The following is a 23,463-nucleotide window of genomic DNA, read 5'->3' on the forward strand; positions in this document are numbered from 1 at the left end:
ATCATTAGAAACTTCCATGATGACAAGAGAGTATACCTGGCAAAAATATAATAACAAAAAATTCTACATGTCAATAAATGGATGAAGAAGTGCTGAGGAGGGCAGGGCAGACTAATGAACTTCACCAGAAAAGCGTATAATTACTGAAACTTCCATTACGACAAGGAGAAATGTGATAAAATGTGTAAATAAGAAGAATACAAGAAAAATTGACAACAAAAGAATGAAGCCTTGTGATAGGAGGGCAGGGCAGACTATGAACTTCACCAGAAAATCACATACTCACTGAAACTTCCATTACGACAAGGAGGGATTGGACAAACTGTGTTAATGAAAAGAAAACAAGAAAAATGACAACAAAAGAATGAAGGCTTGTGATAGAAGGGCAGGGCAGACTAATGAACTTCACCAGAAAATTGTATACTCACTGAAACTTCCATTACGACAAGGAGGGATCGATTAAAATGTATAAATAATAATAAAAAATAATGAAAAACTCTACAAATATCAACAAATGGAAGAAGAAGGACTGAGGAGGGCAGGGCAAACTAATGAACTTCACCAGAAAATCGTATAATCACTGAAACTTCCATTGCGACGAGGAGGGATTGATTAAAATGTATAAATAATAATAATAAATAATGAAAAACTCTACAAACGTCAACAAATGGAAGAAGAAGGGCTGAGGAGGGCAGGGCAGACTAATGAACTTCACCAGAAAATCACATACTCACTGAAACTTCCATTACGACAAGGAGGGATCGATTAAAATGTATAAATAATAATAATAAATAATGAAAAACTCTACAAATGTCAACAAATGGAAGAAGAAGGGCTGAGGAGGGCAGGGCAGACTAATGAACTTCACCAGAAAATCACATACTCACTGAAACTTCCATTACGACAAGGAGGGATTGATTAAAATGTATAAATAATAATAATAAATAATGAAAAACTCTACAAATGTCAACAAATGGAAGAAGAAGGACTGAGGAGGGCAGGGCAAACTAATGAACTTCACCAGAAAATTGTATACTCACTGAAACTTCCATTACGACAAGGAGGGATTGGACAAACTGTGTTAATGAAAAGAAAACAAGAAAAATGACAACAAAAGAATGAAGGCTTGTGAAATGAGGGCAGGGCAAACTAATAAACTTCACCAGAAAATCGTATAATTACTGAAACTTCCATTACGACAAGGAGGGATCGATTAAAATGTGTAAAAATAAAAATAATAAATAACAAGTGAGGACACAAACCACTCACTGAAGCCAACACGAGGTTAACAACTCATGACGTGAAGCCTGATATTTGCAAAGGCCTGAAGCACTCTCCAATTGGCATCCTCCTTGCTTCATTTCCAGAGCTTCAATGAGGATAGCAAGGCCCTCACTGAAGCTAACACAATATTGGTATCTTACGACATGAAGCCTGATATTTGCAAAGGCCTGAAGCACTCTCCAATAGGCATCCTCCTTGCTTCATTTCTAGAGCTTCAATGAGGATAGCAAGGCCCTCACTGAAGCTAACACAATATCAGTATCTTACAACATGAAGCCTTGTATTTGCAAAGGCCTGAAGCACTCTCCAATTGGCATCCTCCTTGCTTCATTTCTAGAGCTTCAATGAGGATAGCAAGGCCCTCACTGAAGCTAACACAATATCAGTATCTTACAACATGAAGCCTGATATTTGCAAAGGCCTGAAGCACTCTCCAATAGGCATCCTCCTTGCTTCATTTCTAGAGCTTCAATGAGGATAGCAAGGCCCTCACTGAAGCTAACACAACATCAGTATCTTACAACATGAAGCCTTGTATTTGCGAAGGCCTGAAACACTCTCCAATAATCCTCCTCCTCTATATCTTGCTTCATTTCTAGAGCTTCAATGAGGATAGCAAGGCCCTCACTGAAGCTAACACAATATCAGTATCTTACAACATGAAGCCTTCTATTTGCAAAGGCCTGAAGCACTCTCCAATTGGCATCCTCCTCTATATCTTGCTTCATTTCTAGAGCTTCAATGAGGATAGCAAGGCCCTCACTGAAGCTAACACAATATCAGTATCTTACAACATGAAGCCTTCTATTTGCAAAGGCCTGAAGCACTCTCCATTAGGCCTTCTCTTCAATATTTTGCTTCAGTGAGGACAGAAAGATTACATTGAAGCTTATACAGTGTTAACATCACACAACATGAAGCTTTATGCCTGCAAACTTCAAAAACCTTCTATCAGACCTCCTCCTCCTCTTCTTCAATTCTATGCTTCACTTACACAGCTTCAATGAGGATAAAAAGTCTCTCACTGAAGCTAACATGATATCACTATCTCACAACACGAAGCCTTATATTTGCAAGCCCTAAAACCTTCGAATAGGCCTCCTCCTCTTCTTCAATTCTTGGCTTCAGTTGGAGAGCTTCAGTAAGAATATAAGGTCCCTCCTGAAGCCTATACAATATCACTATCTCACTATTTGCAAGCCCTATAACCTTCTAATAGGCCTCCTCCTCTTCTTCAATTCTTGGCTTCAGTTGGAGAGCTTCAGCAAGAATATAAAGTCCCTCCTGAAGCCTATACAATATCACTATCTCACAACATGAAGCCCTGTAACTTTCTGACATGTCTTTCTTGTCCTACATATTTTGCTTCACTTCAAGAGCTTCAGTGAGGGAAAGAAGTCCTCACTGAAGCCTAATATTCCCTAAGGCCTTCAATTACCATCTCTTCCTCCTTCCGCCTCTGACTATCTCAACGTTGAAGCCTAACATAACGATAACAATCACCTCCTCCTCCTCCTACTCCTCTTTCTCCTTTCCCTCCAATAAACTCAAACTCCACCTCCTTACACATCTCCTTTTTCCTCTAACTATCTCGCCATGAAGACTAATGCTCCCCAAGACCTAATCACCTCCTCCTCCTCGTCCTCTTCTTTCTCCTTTTCCTCCTTCAGTTATCTCAATATCAAGCTTCATATTCCTCTAGGTCTATAAACACCTCACACACTTCCTCCTCTTCTTCCTCCTCCTCCAACTATTTTGACATGAAGACGAACATCCGCCAAGACCCACAACCAATTCCTCCTCCTCTTCCTCCAACTATTCTGACATGAAGACGAACATCCGCCAAGACCTACAATCACTTCTCCTCTTCCTCCTCCTCCAACTATTTTGACATGAGGCCTGACATTCTCCAAGACCTACAACCAATTCCTCACACACTTCCTCCTCCTCCTCCTCCTTCTTCTCCCTCTCATCAACTCATCAGTGACAACAAGACATGGGGGTGCTAGTACAAGTATTCACACGAGTGCAACCGTCCAGCTATCTCGCAATCGGCCACGCTATCTTAAGCAGTACAAACTTGAAATACAACAACATAACCGAGCAGTAAAAGAATAATAGTAATCCATGTATATATATAGGGTAGTGTGTTTGCCTATTGGTTCGCAGCCCTCCAGTCAGTACTCGCTTTGGGGAACTGCTAAACTGAGATGGAGGTTCGCGGTGAAATTCAAAAATATCGATTGACGTACTTTATGCTCTGCCACGGAAAATTGGTATGTTAAGTGTAGCCATTGACTCATAGAGAGCCCTGACCAAGTAATTAAGGTGGGTAATAATCTGAAGGGAAAAGAATGAGAAGCAAGATCGTTTCATATGGGGGTAAGTGAGCCTGCTGCCTGTAAGTATTAAGATGTGAAGAAATGACTGAGAAATCTGATGCTTGTTCACAGAAAGCACTGGGAAACTAATTTAGGTGAGCAATTGTCTGAAGGGAACAAAATGAGAAGGAAAAGCGCTTAATATGGGCGTTAGTGAACCTGCTGCCTATAAGTATTAACCCCTTCACTACGGCCGGGCCAAAACAGCGCCCCGTGCTGTATCCGGGATTACCGTGCGCGCCAAATTTCAAATGTCACTATTGAATATAACAAGTTTTCAGCCATAAACTCAACATAATCATCATGTATTATATATGAAAACATGCAGAATTAAATGGTGCACATAAACCTAAATTAATTGATAATTTTGATATTTAAGCATAAATATAGAGATAAAATAACTCGTGTATTGGCTAAAGCTAGCTAGGACACAGTATGCGCGTCCTTTTTTAGACCCTTCTTTTTTTGTATTAAATCATGTTTACACTGTTATATATGTCACCCTTCTTGTTAGTGTTTGTCCTGTCAGATGTTTACACAGTTGTATATCTCTCATTCCTCTCTGGGTATCTGTTTTTCTTTATCCTCGTTGTTTCCCCTCTTTTGTACTTGAGATGTTTACACTGTACTGTTATGGCTATTCCTCTTGTTTGTTCATTTTCTGGTTCCTGACACCTTGGATATGGTACGGGGCACGCAAGGATGCAGTATACGCGTCCTCGTGTTGAAGGGGTTAAGATGTAAAGAAACGACTAAGAAATCTGAAGGAGGAAAAGATGAAAAGAGACTCAGCCTTGATTAGAACTTGACGGTGGACTTCCTGAACTCCACTTAGCAATGACATGAGGAAAACACTGAACTGAGATGTGATGTGATGACGAAACCCGACACAACTGATCCACGTACTTAAGACTTTGCAATACTTTCTTTTCATACCTCAGAACAGTTTTCCTGCATTCTCTTTCCCTTGATATGATGTCCAATTCATTCTCACATCAGGAAAACATTAAATTAAGTACAGGATGATGAAAAAATCCAAAATAACTGATCCACGTACTTAAGACTTTGCAATACTTTCTTTTCATACCTCAGAACAGTTTTCCCGCATTCTCTTTCCCTTGATATGAGGTCCAATTCATTCTGACATCAGGAAAACATTAAACTGAAGTACAGGATGATGACAAAGCCCGACACAACTGATCCACATACTTTAGACTTGGCAATACTTTCTTTTCATACCTCAGAACAGTTTTCCCGCATTCTCTTTCCCTTGATATGAGGTCCAATTAATTCTCACATCAGGAAAACATTAAATTGAAGTACAGGATGATGACAAAGCCCGACACAACTGATCCACATACTTTAGACTTGGCAATACTTCCTTTTCATACCCCAGAGCAGTTTTCCCATCATTCTCTTTCCCTCTAGTTAATTCTGACATCAGGAAAACATTAAATTGAAGTACAGGATGATGACAAAGCCTGACACAACTGATCCACATACTTTAGACTTGGCAATACTTCCTTTTCATACCTCAGAACAGTTTTCCCGCATTCTCTTTCCCTTGATATGAGGTCCAATTAATTCTGACATCAGGGAAACATTAAATTGAAGTACAAGATGATGACAAAGCCTGACACAACTGATCCACATACTTTAGACTTGGCAATACTTTCTTTTCATACCTCAGAACAGTTTTCCCGCATTCTCTTTCCCTTGATATGAGGTCCAATTCATTCTGACATCAGGAAAACATTAAATTGAAGTACAGGATGATGACAAAGCCCGACACAACTGATCCACATACTTTAGACTTGGCAATACTTCCTTTTCATACCTCAGAACAGTTTTCCCGCATTCTCTTTCCCTTGATATGAGGTCCAATTAATTCTCACATCAGGAAAACATTAAACTGAAGTACAGGATGATGACAAAATCCAAAATAACTGATCCACTTTGCAATATTTCCTTTTTATACATCAGGGCAGATATCCCATCATTCTCCTTCCCTTGATATGAGGTCCAATTAATTCTGACATCAGGGAAACATTAACTTGAGATGTGATATGATGACAAAATCTGAAATCCACATACTTAAGATTTCACAATACTTCCTTTCCATACCCCGGTTCTGTTTTCCCTCATTCTCTTTTCCTTTCCACTTAGTACTGACATCAGGAAAACATTAAATTAAGATGTGATGTGATGATGAAACCCGACAACTGACCCACGTTCTTCAGACTTTGCAATATTTCCTTTTTATACCTCAGAACAGTTTTTCCATCATTCTCCTTCCCTTGATATGAGGTCCAATTAATTCTGACATCAGGGAAACATTAACTTGAGATGTGATATGATGATGAAATCTGAAATCCACATACTTAAGACTTCACAATACTTCCCTTCCATACCCCGGTTCTGTTTCCCCTCATTCTCTTTTCCTTTCCATTTAGTACAGACATCAGGATATCCCAAAATAGTCAAATACTTTCCACTCCACCACACAATCCTTTCAACCCAGCGCAGTTTCCCCAATCACTCTCTTCCCCTTACATGACCTCCACTTTATATTCACATCAGAAAAAGTAATGACAAACCCCAAAATAATCAAATACCTTCCCTTAAACCACATGACCTTTTCACCCCAGCGCAGTTTTTCCCGATCACTCTCTTTCCTTTACATGACCTCCAGTTAATATCCACATCAGAAAAAGAATACTAGACTGGGATGCTGAATAATGACAAACCCAAAAATAATCAAATACTTTCCACTCCACCACACAATCCTTTCAACCCAGCGCAGTTTCCTCAATCACTCTCTTCCCCTTTACATGACCTCCACTTAATATCCACATCAGAAAAAGAATATTAGACTGGGATGCTGAATAATGACAAACCCAAAAATAATCAAATACTTTCCACTCTGCCACACAATCCTTTCAACCCAGCGCAGTTTCCTCAATCACTCTCTTCCCCTTACATGACCTCCACTTTATATCCACATCAGAAAAAGAATACTAGACTGGGATGCTGAATAATGACAAACCACAAATAAATGGTCGCTTTCCACTCCGCTACACAACCTCTCTACTTCAACGCAGTTTCCCCAATCACTCTCTACCCCTTACGAGTACTAAACGGAGCAGTGCGTACCAATCGGCAAACACATCTTGGCATCACGCACGTTACAGGTTCACCAAATCAAGAGGTCCGTACACATAACTGGTCTAGGGCTCCTCCTGCGGCTTATAGGAGGGGCTGCTGCACGGTCTGGGGCTGGGAGTAGGCGGGGAAGGAGGTCGGGGGTCCGTTGGTGGGGTCTGGGGGCACGCCGCTGGGCTGGGTGGCTGGGGGGGGAGGGCCGTAGTGGTTGCTGCCGGGGAAGTGGCCGAAGCTGGGCATCATGCTGGCACCTGTGGCATCCAGACTGAAAAAAAAAAAAATAAATAAAAATAAAAAATAAAAAATAAATAAATAAATAAATAAATAAATAAATAAAATAGAGTAAATAAATAATAAATAAGTAAATAATTCTTCTTTTTCTTTGTTTATCGTCTGTATTTTCCCGTATTTAGCTTGATGGAAATAAATGTAAATAAATAAATAATTCTTCTTTTTCTTCTTAATTGTTTAGCGTCTGTATTTTCCCTTATAGTGCTGGATGATTTGAAACTTCCTTTTTACCCTCTAGAAAATACAAACACATCCACTTGAGTTAAAATGTCCTGCTTATGAGATGACGAAAAGGTGGAACGTGCCTGTGTGTGTGTGTGTGTATTTACTTAGTTGTGACATACGGGAAAAGAGCTATGCTTGCACTGTCCCGTCTCCATATCCGCTCTTATCCAACTTTTCCTTAAAATCATGAATGTTTCTTGCACAAACCACCTCCTCCTCCAGTCCATTCCATAGCTCAATGCTTCTGTTTGGGAAGCTAAACTTTTTCGCATCTCGCCTACACGTGGTCGTCCTCAACTTCTTTCCATGTCCTCTCGTTTGTCTCTCGCTCCACACACACACACACAGGTCCTCTCTGTCCAGATTCTCCACTCTGCTCGCCACCCTGTACACCACTATCAGGTCTCCTCTTTCTCTTCTCTCCAGGGTTGTGAGCCCCATGCTATTGAGTCTCCCCTTGTAAGTCCGATCCCAAAGTTCTGGTACCATCTTAGTTGCCTCTCTCTGCACTCTTTCCAGCTTTCTTATGTTCTTCTTTATGTGAGGAGACCAGACCACTGCTGCATACTCCAACCTTGGCCTTATCATTGTAACTATTATTTTCTTCATCATCTCTTCGTCCAAATACACAAATGCCGTCCTTATGTTCCTCAGCAAATTCATAGTTTGTCCCGTTATCCTGTTGATGTGTTTGTCTGGTGACATGTTCTCTGAGATAGTCACTCCCAAATCTTTTTCTTCCATTCCTCTGCATATTATCTCACTTCCCATCTTATAATCATATTCACATCTTCTACCACTCCTACCAAACTCTATTTTTTTACATTTCCCAAGGTTGAATTCCATCTGCATGTACCACTCCACTCCCATATTTTGTCCAGGTCCCTCTGCAATGCCTCACAGTCTTTCACGTCATTGACTTGTCTCAATAGCTTTGCATCATCTGCAAACAAACTCACATAGCTGGTCACTCTGTCCACCATATCATTTATATAAACAGCAAACATTATTGGTGCGAGTACTGAACCTTGTGGGACCCCACTCCTCACTGGGCACCAGTTGGAAACCTTGTCCTTGATTATTGTCCTCATTTCCCTGTTAGTTAGGAAGTCCTCCAGCCACTTAATAGGTCCTCACCCACTCCACCCCTATTTTTAATTTTCCAAATTAGTCTTCTGTGCGGTACTTTCTCGAATGCCTTTTTCAAATCCAGGTACACTCCATCCCCCAGCCTTCTCTCTCTTGTATTAAATCTGTCACCCTTGAGTAATAACATAACAAGTTGGTGACACAAGATCTCCCTCTCCTGAATCCAAACTGGCAATCCAAGATAATTCTCTCCCTTTCTAAAAAATCCGACCACCTGTTTTTAACTAGCCTGTGTGTGTGTGTGTGTGTGTGTGCATGTGTGAAAAGGTGTGTGTGTTTTTGCGTTTGTTAGGGGGATGTGCGTGTTTGTGTGTTTGTTTTGAGGGAGAGAGTTTTCCGTGTGTGTGTGTGTGTGTGTGTGTGTGTGTGTGTGTGTGTGTGTGTGTGTGTGTCTCTTACCTATTTGGGGGCATTGGGTGAAACTCTGGTGCCTGGGAAACCACAGGGGGCTGGCCAATAGGGGGCTGCGGGCCTGGCATGGGCTGGCTGGACACGGGCATGGCGTGGGTCTGTGGCGGAGGCAGCGTGGGGCCCGTAGTGCTGGCGGGGGGCATGCTGGGGAAGGGGCCAGGACCGACAGGGGCACCGGGGACCATGTAGGGGGGAAACTGTCCTGGGGGGCCGTACACCTGCTGGGGACGAGAGGAACTAATGAGGGTCTGTTTACTCAGTAGGCGTCTTGTCTTGTGATCTTTAACACACCTCAATACATGGTGATTTTAGGGACAAAACACTTCTTTAATGCTCCACACACCTCTTAATTTAACTTTCTCCTTTAAATGTTTGGGAATATACATCTTAAATTTATAATCCAGGCTATGTGGATTATATGGCCAGAAGACACTCATTCAAAACAGTGTTACAAATCATCATTAAGACTTTGGTATCTTTTGAACCCTTACTCAATACATGTTATAATATATTTGAAAATGTATTTACCTATTTGTATTTACCTATTTGTAGCATACAGGGTCAGATCTAGGCTCGGATAGTCCTGTCTCCTTGTCTACTTTTATCCAATCTTTTTTTTATTTGGAGGACACTTCGGCTTCACCACTTCCTCCTCCAAACTGTTCCACAAATCCACACTTCTATGAGGAAAGCTGCACTTCTTCTTATCTCTAAAGCATGTTCCCTTTCTCAGCTTGTTGTGTCCTCTCAATCCTCTCCTTTGCTCTCTCTCCATGAAGTCCTCTCTATCTACCTTATCCATGCCACTCATCAACTTGAACAACATTATCAAGTCTCCCCTTTCTCTCCTCTGTTCCAAAGTTGGCAGGTTCATGCATTCCAATCTTTCTTCATATGGCAGATCTGAGAGTTCAGGTATCGTTTTTGTTGCAATTCTCTGAATCCTTTCCTGTTTCTTTACATCCTTTTTTTGTGTGTAGGGACCATACCACTGCTGCATACTCTAACTTTGTGTGTGTATGACTGTGTGATTTGTTGCAACTGAGGTAACATATATGATTGTGATTGTGTGTGTGTGTGTGTGTGTGTGTGTGTGTGTGTGTGTGTGTGCGTGTGTGCATGTGCGTGTGCATGCATGTGTGTGTGTGTCACCCCACCTGGTGATAGAGGCCGAGAGCATCCACAAGGTCCGTGCTGATGCGTGCGAGCTGGGCGTGCTTGCGGTCAATCTGTTCCAGCTCAGCGTCAATGGTCGGGGCCATGGCATTGACTTGCTCTGTGGGGAGGAAGGGAAAGACAAGCTATACATATAAACAAAAAGCAACAGAAGGAAGAATTCATCATCATCTTTAACCCCTTGACTGTGGATTTCCTACAAGAAGACATCACCAAGCTATAAGAATGGAACAAAAAGTGGCTGCTACAATTCAATGGAGAAAAATGTAAAGTCCTGCACCATGGGAGGGGAAATCCAGCATACCAATACCACATGGGAAACACTCCACTATCCACCACAGAGGCAGAGAAAGACCTGGGAGCATATGTTACCAGGCTACCAGTGAAGGCCAAATCTGTGCCAATCGCAGCGGACGGGTTAATATTTTCACCTAACTCAGACATTCCATTTTCTCCCCACACATTCACAAAGGCAAAAATTAAGTTAGTCACCTCTAGGAGATTTCAGACACATCAAATATTCTAGGATTTCCCACATGAACACTTGAGAAATTATAAAGTTCAATGCGTCACCTTCCAGAATGGCGAGCTGGGGTGGGTCAGGCCTCTCCCCTGTTGGGTCAGCCTCATGCAGGACATGGAGGAGACTGTCGATCTTCTCCTCATCCACCTCGCCTGTCACCTCCGCCTGCTCCCCGCCCGCCCCCTCCACCTCCGTCACCTCCACGCACTCGGAGAAGGACACTCTCTTCCCGCTCTCTGGTCCTGTTGAGAGAGGAAGTTTGTTTTCCTTATAGTATAGATGACAGGACAAGGGTAAACAAATCCTAAGAATCCTATAAGGCAGTCATAATAAAAAGTAGGAAGGAGTGATAGATAAATGGAAAAGTAGGGAATAAGACAGAAAGTAGGGAAAGTACAAAGGAGGGAAGTAGGAAGAAGGAATAAGGTAAGAAGGAAAAAGTTTGAGGAAATTTTAAGAAGAAAGGAAGTAATATGGAAAGTAAATATGTAAAGTAAATATGTAAAGCAAAAAATAGCAAGGGAAATAGGAAAAGTAGGAAGAGGGAAAGAAGGAAAAGTAGGAATATATTTTTTGATAGGCATAAAAATATCAATAGAAAATCTTGCGATACACTGCCATAATAAAAAGTAGGGGGGAAGTTGAAGTAGGAAAAGAAGGAAAGGAGAAAGTACGTAGAAAGACATAAGGAAAAGTAAGAATCAGTTTTTCCTTAAGGCATAAAAGGCTGATTAATGGCAACACAAGTCCTTAAAACTCCTGCAACACTACCATAATAAAAAGTAGGAAGGAAGACTAAGTAAGGAGTAGGAAAAGAAAATAGGAAGAAAGACAGAAGGAAAAGTAAGAATCAGTTTTTCCTTATGGCATAGAAGGATGATTAATGGCAACACAAGTCCTTAAATGCCCTGCAACACACAACCATAATAAATAGTAGGAAGGAAGTCTAAGTAAGGAGTAGGAAAAGAAAGTACGTAGAAAGACAGAAGGAAAAGTAAGAATCAGTTTTTCCTTATGGCATAAAAGGCTGATTAATGGCAACACAAGTCCTTAAATACCCTGCAACACACAACCATAATAAAAAAGTAGGAAGGAAGTCTAAGTAAGGAGTAGGAAAAGAAAGTACGTAGAAAGACAGAAGGAAAAGTAAGAATCAGTTTTTCCTTAAGGCATAGAAGGCTGATTAATGGCAACACAAGTCCTTAAATACCCTGCAACACACTACCATAATAAAAAGTAGGAAGGAAGACTAAGTAAGGAGTAGGAAAAGAAAGTACGTAGAAAGACAGAAGGAAAAGTAAGAATCAGTTTTTCCTTAAGGCATAGAAGGCTGATTAATGGCAACACAAGTCCTTAAAACTCCTGCAACACTACCATAATAAAAAGTAGGAAGGAAGTCTAAGTAAGGAGTAGGAAAAGAAAGTACGTAGAAAGACAGAAGGGAAAGTAAGAATCAGTTTTTCCTTATGGCATAGAAGGATGATTAATGGCAACACAAGTCCTTAAATACCCTGCAACACACTACCATAATAAATAATAGGAAGGACGTCTAAGTAAGGAGTAAGAAAAGAAAGTACGTAGAAAGACAGAAGGGAAAGTAAGAATCAGTTTTTCCTTAAGGCATAAAAGGCTGATTAATGGCAACACAAATCCTTAAATACCCTGCAACACACAACCATAATAAATAGTAGGAAGGAAGTCTAAGTAAGGAGTAGGAAAAGAAAGTACGTAGAAAGACAGAAGGAAAAGTAAGAATCAGTTTTTCCTTATGGCATAGAAGGCTGATTAATGGCAACACAAGTCCTTAAATACCCTGCAACACACAACCATAATAAATAGTAGGAAGGAAGTCTAAGTAAGGAGTAGGAAAAGAAAGTACGTAGAAAGACAGAAGGGAAAGTAAGAATCAGTTTTTCCTTATGGCATAGAAGGCTGATTAATGGCAACACAAGTCCTTAAATACCCTGCAACACACTACCATAATAAAAAAGTAGGAAGTAAGAAGATTATTTCCTCATAGTATAGATTCAGAAGTAGAAAGAAAGACAGAAGGGAAAGTAAGAATCGTTTTTTCCTTATGGCATAGAAGGCTGATCAATGGCAGCACAAATCCTTAAATACCCTGCAACACACAACCATAATAAAAAAGTAGGAAGTAAAAAGATTATTTCCTCATAGTACAGATTCAAGGTATATTTTTTGAAGTATAAGGCATTGGGTGTGAAGTGTAGATTATAGCCGAGATCATGGGAAAAAGAAATCCATAGAAAAATCCTGCAAGAAGCTGCCACAACATATAATCAGCGGAGCAGGATCGATGTACCTATTCCCACATTTAAACGGTTAATTGGATGGTCTGAAGGGGATGGGAGAACCACTATCCCTTCTCACATGGCTGATCACTGAGGCTAAGGCTGACGAAATTGTCTGGAGAGATTTAAAACGTCCATACCATTTCATTATCATCATATCACTGAACATCAAAGAATCAAACCTCTTTCTTATTGCTTCAAATGATCAGAACCTTCATGCGATTCACTACTAATAAATTCAAGGCATGCACTCATCATTGCAGCTCCCTTCTTCAATATAAAAAAATGTTACGTCAATGCACAGACTCCGAGGATTGCTTACGTGGAGGCTCAGTGTCTGCGTTGAGGTCGAGGGTGACGAAGTTGGCGGGGAAGAGTCCCTCGCCGCGGTGGTTGTTGCCCTTCCACCAGTTGGGGTCACTGCTGTCCTGCACCACCACTGACGAGAGAGGAAGCAGAGGTCATGACAGGTCGGGGAGATGAGAAGGATGATAAACAAGGATACTATACGATCTTGGTTTAATAAGCGACAATACTTTTTCTTCTTCATCGTCTCGGCTTTTTTTCATTAGTGTTTTCTTTTATTTATTTTTTTTGCCACTGAGCTGTTTCCTTTGGTTAAAAAAAAAAAAAAAAAAAAAAAAATTTATGGTCATCAGTATAAACTAAATATGCAAACTACCCTTAAGAGGAGCACTTGTAAATATTTCCATTAACATTACTATCGTCTATTCCATTATTATTAGGTATTATTACTATTATTGTTATTAGTATCAGTATCCTCTACTTGTATTCCATCCACAAAATGTATGCTTATTTTCAGCTCTCGGGATGCAATATTTCCCATAATGAACCGTTTTGTCATCATCATCATCATCATCATCATTATTATTATTATTATTATTATTATTATTATTATTATTGTATGAGGTTAAATGAGGTAGCTGCTGTGTATAAATCTCCTTCATTGTGGTCTATTTTATTATATTTGTTTAACCCCTTGACTGTGGATTTCCTAACAGAAGACATCACCAAGCTAAAGGAATGGAACAAAAAGTGGCTGCTACAATTCAATGAAGAAAAATGTAAAGTCCTGCACCTTGGGAGGGGATATCCAGCACACCAATACCACATGGGAAACACTCCACTATCCACCACAGAGGCAGAGAAAGACCTGGGAGTACATGTGACCAGGCTACCAGTGAAGGCCAAATCCGTGCCAATCGCAGCGGACGGGTTAATGATTTTTTTGTCTCATTTTTCATTACACAATCTATCCATCTTCCTCTGTTCCCCTTTTCTCCTTCTTCCACATGCTCCTCTGTTCGCTAATGTTTTTATCTCCCTCTTGTAGCTTCCTTTACGCAATCTATCTATCTTCTTTTGTTCCCTTTTCTTCCTTCTTCCACATGCTCCTCTGTTCGTTAATGTTTTTTTCTCCCTCTTGTAGCTTCCTTTACGCAATCTATCTATCTTCTTCTGTTCCCTTTTCTTCCTTCTTTCACACATTCCTCCGTTCGCTACTAATGTTTTTTTCTCCTTTGTATGGCTTCCTTTACGCAATCCACCCATCTACTTATCCTCAGTCTCCCTCTGTTCCTCCTCCTCCTCTCTTGTATTCTTCCCATTATTTGTCTTCCTAAATATTCCTCTGTTTATTGATGTTTTTGTCCCTACTAACAAATTCATGCCATTCGTTCATCATCATCTTCTTCATACTGTTCACTGTTAAGAAAGCATATATTTTTCTCTCATCACCTTCAACTAACTCACACCAGTCACCCTCCATCATCATCATGCTACTATTGAAGGTTAAGAAGGTATACCATTTTCTTGTCAACAATAATTAGTGTCATTCATTAGGTATTGTTTTTGTCCCTCCTCCTTTTTTTATTCTTCTCCTTATTTTGCTGTTGCTGTCTCTTGTTTTCCATCAAGGGGATTCTGGGTGTACATCAGTTTTCTATTTTCCTTTAAAGCCCTTTCATGGATCTCAATACTACCACTACTACTACTACTTCTACTACTACAACTACTACTACTACTACTACTACTACTACTTCTACTACAACCACTACTACAACTACTAATAATAAAAACAATAACTCATCACCATCATCAACATGCTACTTACCGATTTCCCCGGCCTTAAATGTCAGTTCATTGTCCTCAGCTGCCTCAAAGTCATAGATAGCGCGTGCCTTCTGTGGTTCCTTGGCTGGCGGGGAGGAGGCGGCAGTGGTGGAGGACATGGGGCTGCTGGTGTCGCTGGTGAGGGCGGCCGAGGCGAGGGAGTACAGGTTGGAGGAGCGGGAGGCATGCGTCGAGGAGGAGCCGTTGCTGCCCGACTCCTGCAGGGACAGCTGGATGGCGCGGGCGATGTCGTCCTCCTCCTGCTTGCTGTTCACCACGTTGGGGTCCGTGCTGTACTTGACGGCGGTCTTTTTGGGCTGTTGGGAGTGCAACAAAAAGTGGCTGCTACAATTCAATGAAGAAAATGTAAAGTCATGCACCTTGGGAGGGGAAATCCAGCATACCAATACCACATGGGAAACACTCCACTATCCACCACAGAGGCAGAGAAAGACCTGGGAGTATATGTTACCAGGCTACCAGTGAACGGTAAATCCGTGCCAATCGCAGCGGACAGGTTAACCTAAAAGTCACTCCTGTCCCTTTTATCGGCATCTGCTTAGGGTGGGCGGCTATGGGGTATTTTTTTGACGAATAGATTTAAAATCGGACGAGTACGTATTTTTCACTCAGCATGGCCGGGATAGCCTAAATTGCCAGGTGGTGAGGTTTGTTTTCGTATAATTAAAAATTTTAAATGTCCCGCGCTGTTGTGTCACAGCCGGACTCGTGCGCCAACACACACAGTATCATTCAGTGCTTGTATGTACATAAAAATCGCATTAGATTTTTTTTTCTCTGTAAATTTTGTCATTTGTCATCCCTCTCTCGTGCCGGATCGCCGGGAGGGTGTGAGTCACTTGAGGAGACGCCAGTCCCTACCCAGACATCGACGGGAAGGGTGCACAGTATTTCCCTTTGCACTCCAGCCAAAGAAATGTCCTTACAAATGATATACAAGCGCAAGGCAACCAGAAAGAGTCATCAACATCAAGAGGGCTTATGGACCAAGATGGGGCGGCCAAGACTCAGAAAACCAGCAAGAGAGCAGCGTAGAAGCGAGTAATGATGCCATCACCACCACCACCACCACTGCCTACTCCACCACCATCTGTTTCACCACTCCCTACACCACCAAGTACCTCATCACGCCCTTCACCACCACCACCTGCCTCGTCACCACCTACATCACCACCAACTGCAGAATCAGCTACATTGCCACATGAGGCATCACTGCGGCTCCGACAGCAGATTCTTCACAGAGGTTTGAACCCTGAGCCTGATACAAGCAAAACTTTCATCAGCGTGTTGCTTTCTCAGCTACAGCTACAAACATTGTTCAAGAGACAGAAGTGCCCAGTACGGTCATGCAGGAACACCTTGACCTTCTGACACCCTCACCTTTGAGTGATTAATACTTTTTTTATAAAGGGGGACCAGATGCCTTATCATTCTCCAGTAAGTCATCAAGGTATACACAATCATATGTGAAAATTTCATGCCAATCAGATAAATACAAATGGCAGGACAAGGATGAAATGGAAAAAAATCTTCAGGAGCCAATATCTTGAAAAGTGGTTTTTACACTTCAAAAAATTTCACAAAACTGGTAAAACATCTGACCGACTTTTGTTGGGTATCAGTTAAAACTACAACTAAAGGGAAATTTTTTGTATTTATAAAATTTTAAAAAATGTAAAGAGAAAACGGGACACAGAGTGGAGAAAATTGTAAGTGATAAAACAATTGCATTTTTTTCCAAAGACAAAACAAAAAATCAAAAATTTTATAAATGTGAAATGTAGATACGTAAACAAAGTTTTTATGGTATTTTTTTCAAAGCGATTAACAGGAAAATAAAGTATGTAAAACAAAAAAAGAAAAATACGCTTTGTTTGAGTCTCCCCCAAACTTCACCCAAATTTCATGAAATTCACAGAATATCATACATTTACACCAATAAACAACACACAAACATTTCAAAGCTATTGGACGTACCATATGCGCAGGAGGACCCCCGTTGTCGCCTGCCTTAAGACAGTTTTTGCTTACCGAGTCCGACTGAACGTTGAAGTCGTAGCCGTCCTGCCGCAGCTTGGAGTAGAGGGCGGGGATGAGGCTGAGTTGCGCATCCCCCTTGAACTCCCCCTCCGCCCACTTCTTCAGGCTCTCCCGCAGCCTCTCCGACACCTGGGACAGAGGACGTCATGACAATACTGGGAGGGGATATCCAGCACACCAATACCACTTGGGAAACACTCCACTATCCACCACAGAGGCAGACAAAGACCTGGGAATATATGTCACCAGGCTACCAGTGAAAACCAAATCTGTGCCAATCGCAACAGACGGGTTAATCATCATTTGACTATCTTCTTCAACCTCTATTCCATGATGTCTCTCCTACACTGTTCATGCCTTCGTCGATCCTCAAGGGTTATGGAAAAAGAAATAAAAACATGAGAACAAGTAAGAGCCTTTCTGTTCTTACCTTGTGGTGGGTGCGTGTGCTGGTCAGGATCTTCTTCAGCTCCTGCTCAAACTCCCTGCTGGCGACCTCTAGCAGGAACTTTCGGCCACAGTTATTGATGCAAGCGTCCAGGAGCTGCAAGGAGACGGTCAGTGGTTAGCTTGAGTGAACTACTTGTCTTAGCTTGTCTTGTTAGGATTTTTTTTTTTTTACAGGAAAGGAAGGAGCTCAAAAAAAAAAAAAAAAAAAAAAAAAAAAAAAAAATCACTGCTCCTAAAATTGATAAAAGTAAAGAGTGTCCAAAAGAGAGGTCAATTTCGGGTGGAGAGGAGTCTTGATACTTTCCTCTTGTTATGAAGACTGAAATACAGGAATAGGAAACATAACATTGAGGAGGAGGACACCACACTGGAAAAAGTTTTGTTTAACCCGATAAGTGAAGAGGAAATAGAAAAAATATACAACATACTAACTGGAGAAACCATGGAAAACAAGCTTAACCCGGTAGCAGCGACGGGCCAAATTTGTGCCATGATTTAAACCCCCCAAAATAGATAACATATAAACTGATCACAAATGCTTTGATATATATTATGAAATGGTTTGTGTGAGTGATGATTTTTTTCTCATTTTTCTCGCTAAGAGGGACCATTAAGAAACATGATCCCCGCTGCTACCGGGTTAAGACAGGTCCCATAAGGTATGTTTACTTATTCACATGAACTGTTCCATTCAGTACAGCAGAGCCTCAATTTATCAAAAGCAATTCTATTTTATTTTCATTTATCTACCTTGACCCAGCCCAAAATCTAAACTGAAAATACGTTGTTCCGCTGCTGCCGCAAAGCCCATAGTGCACCAACATGTGTCCTCACCATCTACGGGACTGACTGGGTGACTTACTGTGATGGCCTGCAAAACGATCCTCGGGTTCTCTGAGTTGAGTCGCTTCACCAGGGATCTGAGGCAGTCTTTGGAGCCTGTGTTGCTTTCCTTCACCTTGTCACAAATGTCCATAATCTGTCCCCAGTCATCACTTGTGTTTTTCTCGCTTGTCGCCCGTTCTGGAAACAGTTACAGAGGGTTAGGTACTCATTAATCCCACAAGAGATTTACAGGCAAAATAAAGTTACATTCACTGGACTAGGAGGTCAAAAGAAGATAATATTCATGGTTGTACAGCTGAATATAATGATGGGAATAAAAAGCAACTCACTACCACTAAAATTCAAAATAAGTGGGCTCTAACCTATGGAAGAAAGACAAGTAAATATATATACCTCATGTCCCTGCAATACTGTACCCATTTGGCTCCTTTGTTTTTGTATATCTATTTCCTTTGAGTTACCCAGCCACCTTCAGTTGTTGACAAGTTTACTTAATTCATATCTGCCCCGTACAGTGTTGATTTATGATGAATAGAAGTCATGTCTGATTGCTTTTTTTTCATATTGTTTTATTTGCCTCATAAAATCTCAAGAAAAATATAGGTTTAATGGTGAATATGTCAATTTCATGTGATTATTTGACTGTGGCTTCCTTGTGATTTTTATTCTCATATCTCGGACCTCATTAAGTCATATTAGGCATCTGGAAATTTACTTGTATAACTCATGTGTATAGCAGAGGTGATAAATACAAATCTCTTTACGTAACATATAACAAAGAGAAGTAAAATACACTGCTCGCATGTTCAGTCGGCAACATTGGACAGTGCAAGGCTGAGTTCACAACACAGAGATGAAAAAAATATTACTATGCAGTCTGCAATCATCAATTTTCATTTCTGGTTAGTTTGAAATCTAATATCTATACTTGTAGGGAAGAGCGGTGATGATTCGGCCACTTATCAAATAAATATTAATTAAAAAAAGTTGAAATAGCAGTATAATTTGTTGATCTCAAAATATTCTTTCATCATTTGACTCTTATGGTTATTAATATCACACTTGTAGCTATTGCCAGTTCTCAACAGCAGATGATGACACAAAAGTTTCTCATCTTCTTCTTCTTTTGACCTGTAACGCTTTGTATCACTTCTCAGGTCCTCCTCTCGTTCCTCTTTTCCTCTTATTCACACTTTCCTTTTCAGTACTGCGTAACTCAATCATCCGAACCATTCCTCCCCGTGGTGATGGTTCAGCCAGGGAGGGGGGATGATACTGACAAATTACTCTGCCCAACCCTAACCTTCCATGCCTTCCTTCCCTGGCCTGTACTTATCTCCTCCCCCTCTCACACCCCAGTCCAGTCCAGTAGTAGGCGTGGGATTGCCTTTGAAACGGCTCCCACTTATGACTTATTCTTGATTGTTGATTGGCATTGTTGTCTTTTAGTTTCGTTCAGTTTTCTTTTTTCTTCTGTTCCATATTGTTGTGATATATTTTTTTCTGTCTTTAATATCTTCCAGAGTTAATGTTTGGAACACTAGTATATCAACTATTAAGAAGTCTCTCACACCCCAGCTAACCCTTTAATCTCCCTTTAGCCTTGTTTTCAACCACACCAACACACCAAGCCACCCTGCCGTCAATTTCTCACCCCAGATATGACTTAGTCCAACCCTACCCTGTCACACCTTTCCTCCCTTGCCTGTAGTCTCTCCCTCCTACTCTCCCACCTCTCTGAGCCCTTTATCTCCCCTTTGGCTTTGCTTTCACCCACACCAAGACAAGACACCCTGCCACCAGCAATTTCTCACCCTAAAAATGACTTTGACAAACCCATCCCTGTCAAACATTCCCTTCCCCTGCCAGTAACCTTTTCTCCTTACTTACCCACCCCTGAAAACCCTGTATTCTCCCTTTTAGCATTATTTTGACCCTGTAACTAATTATTCACCCTGGAAATGACTTTGACTAACCCTACCCTGTCAAACCTTTCTCTCCCCTTGCCAGTAACCTTTTCTCCCCACTCTCCCTCCCCTGCTACCCCTGTAATCTCCCCTCTGGTCTTAATTTCACCCTGCAACTAATTATTCACCCCGGAAATGACTTTGTCCAACCCTACCCTGTCAAACCTTTCCTACCCCTGCCAGTAACCTTTTCTCCCCACTCTCCCTCCCCTGCTACCCCTGCAATCTCCCCTCTTATCATATTTTCACCTGCAACTAATTATTCACCCCGGAAATGACTCTGTTCAACCCTACCCTGTCAAACATTTCCTCCCCCTGCCAGTAACCTTTTCTCCCCACTCTCCCACCCCTGAAAATCCTGTAATCTCTCTTTTAGCATTATTTTCACCCTGCAACTAATTATTCACCCCGGAAATGACTCTGTCCAACCGTACCCTGCCAAATCATCTCTCCTCCTGCTAATAACCTATCCTCCCCACCTTCCCACCCCTAAAACCCCTGTAATCTCCCTTCTGAAAACCCTGTAATCACCCTTTTAGCATTTTTTCACCCTGCAATCAATTATTCACCCCGGAAATTACTCTGCCCAACCGTACCCTGCCAACCCTTCTCTCCCCACTTTCCCACCCCTAAAAACCCTGTAATCTACCTTCTGAAAACCATGTAATCTCCCTTTTAACATTTTTTCACCCTGCAACTAATTATTCACCCTGGAAATTGCTCTGCCCAGCCGTACCCTGCCAACCTTTCTCTCCCCCTGCCAGTAACCTATTCTCCCCACTTTCCCACCCCTAAAAACCCTGTAATCTACCTTCTGAAAACCCTGTAATCTCCCTTTTAGCATTTTTTCACCCTGCAATCAATTATTCACCCCGGAAATTACTCTGCCCAACCGTACCCTGCCAACCCTTCTCTCCCCACTTTCCCACCCCTAAAAACCCTGTAATCTACCTTCTGAAAACCACGTAATCTCCCTTTTAGCATTTTTTCACCCTGCAATCAATTATTCACCCTGGAAATGACTTTGTCCAACAGTACCCTGCCAACCCTTCTTTCCCCGTGCCAGTAACCTATTCTCCACACTTTCCCACCCCTAAAAACCCTGTAATCTCCCTTCTGAAAACCCTGTAATCTCCCTTTTAGCATTATTTTCACCCTGCAACTAATTATTCACCCTGGAAATTGCTCTGCCCAACCGTACCCTGCCAACCCTTCTCTCCCCCTGCCAGTAACCTATTTTCCCTGCTTTCCCTCCCCTGCTAACCCCTAAATCTTCCTTTCACCCTGCAACCAATTATTCACCCCGGAAATGACTCTGTCCAACCGTACCCTGTCAAACTTTTCTCTCCCCCTGCCAGTAACCTATTCTCCCTACTTTCTCACCCCTACCACCCTGCCAAAACACCCTTAACACCCTTCCTCCTCTCCCCTGGCAGGAAAATTCACAAGGGGATGAATCATAACCATTGCCTCAAAATACGTAGACACAGAGAACACATATAACCGGCCATAGGGAATTAACTAGCGGGTCTTTGGGGGCCATTGTGGGTTATATTAATCGGTGCAAGTGAGAGGCATTTTTTCCTCACCTATGTACTGGTCGAAGGGCGAGGAGTTGGAAAATATCCCCATGTTTGTGTGGCAGGAGGCGCCTTGGGTTTGTTGTGGTCAAGTGACTGGAGGGAACATGGCCGCGTCCGAGTTCCTGCACCGATGGCTTAGGATTAATATAAACCCATTAAAGTTCTTATGGGATATTGGCAGAGTGGTTTTTATATGGCTTATGTGGGTTTTGGTTGATTATTGATGTGTTGGTGTTATTATCTGGTGGTTTGAATAAGTGTTAGGGTCATATTTGGGTTGTTACTGGTTCAATCATGTCTTCTATTCCTTGGTCCTAAGGCGTAAGATGATTTTTGAGGTCATTGAAGCTGTTAAATCTATAATGGAGTGGTTTTTGTGTGGCTTATGTGGGTTTTGGTTGATTATTGATGTGTTGGTGTTATTATCCGGGGGTTTGAATAAGTGTTAGGGTCATATTTGGGTTGTTACTGGTTCATGGATGTCTTCTATTCCTTGGTCCTAAGGCGTAAGATGATTTTTGAGGTCATTGAAGCTGTTAAATCTATAATGGAGTGGTTTTTGTGTGGCTTATGTGGGTTTTGGTTGATTACTGATGTGTTGGTGTTATTATCCGGTGGTTTGAATAAGTGTTAGGGTCATATTTGGGTTGTTACTGGTTCAATCATGTCTTCTATTCCTTGGTCCTAAGGCGTAAGATGATTTTTGAGGTCATTGAAGCTGTTAAATCTATAATGGAGTGTTTTTTATGTGGTTTACGTGGGTTTGGGATGATTAGAGATGTGTCAGTTAGTTTTCTTGTAGTTGAAATAAGTTAGATCCGAGTTGTTCTGGTTTCCTTGCATGACTCATTCTGCCTCTGGCTTAGGAACATCACAAAGACACTAAAACTAATGATAGAGTGTTAAAATGGGGTAGTTTTTATGAGTTTGGATGATTATTAAAGTATTGGCGTGGTTATCTGATGGTTTAAATATGAGATAAAGTGTTGTTGTCAAATTTAATTCAAGGATGTCGTCAGTTTCTTGGTCCTCTGACTAAAGAACATAAAGACACTGTTTGGGGATGTTGGTAGAGTGTTTTTTATGTCGTTTACGTGGGTTTTGGATAATTAGTAATGTCTTAATTGGTATATATGTTTGTTTTGGGGTTTAGATTGGTTTAGGGTGTTATTGGTTAGTGGATCGAACAAGTCGCACATTTCCATGGGTAATTTTATGGCCCCTGTGGTAGTTAGACCCTTTTTCTACACCGTGAACCCAATAATACCAGTCATTAGAACCCGACTGATCTCCCTTTTGGCCTTTGAAAATAATTAATGTGAGCTGCGGGATCATAATTATCTTGAGTCCACGCATTCGGACAGGTCACCAGCACACCACACGCCATCCACACCCAGAGGTAAATAACTCCATATAACAATTAAAATACCCTCAAATATACCCTGGGACTAATAACTTACACTGCCTTAATGATCATAACTCAAACTGCTTAAAATACTGGCTATCACC

The 23,463-nt window shown here is 41.4% G+C and overlaps 1 protein-coding gene across 1 annotated transcript; it reads right to left on the reverse strand.

Annotated features, from left to right (window-relative positions):
* Positions 1-5,625: 5,625 nt before the first annotated feature.
* Positions 5,626-22,106, reverse strand: LOC127003090 (signal transducing adapter molecule 1-like). The gene is made up of 10 exons (XM_050869504.1): positions 21,961-22,106; positions 18,421-18,581; positions 17,539-17,652; positions 17,100-17,237; positions 15,049-15,364; positions 13,237-13,353; positions 10,653-10,844; positions 10,054-10,179; positions 8,892-9,183; positions 5,626-7,092 (listed from the first exon to the last, which is right to left on the reverse strand). The coding sequence occupies exons 1-10, from the start codon at positions 22,001-22,003 to the stop codon at positions 6,912-6,914; spliced, it is 1,680 nt and encodes a 559-aa protein (XP_050725461.1). The 5' UTR covers positions 22,004-22,106; the 3' UTR covers positions 5,626-6,911.
* Between the last annotated feature and the right edge of the window lie 1,357 nt (positions 22,107-23,463).

Source organism: Eriocheir sinensis, chromosome 24 (assembly GCF_024679095.1).
Source record: "Eriocheir sinensis breed Jianghai 21 chromosome 24, ASM2467909v1, whole genome shotgun sequence".
NCBI classification, from domain to species: Eukaryota; Metazoa; Arthropoda; class Malacostraca; order Decapoda; family Varunidae; genus Eriocheir; species Eriocheir sinensis.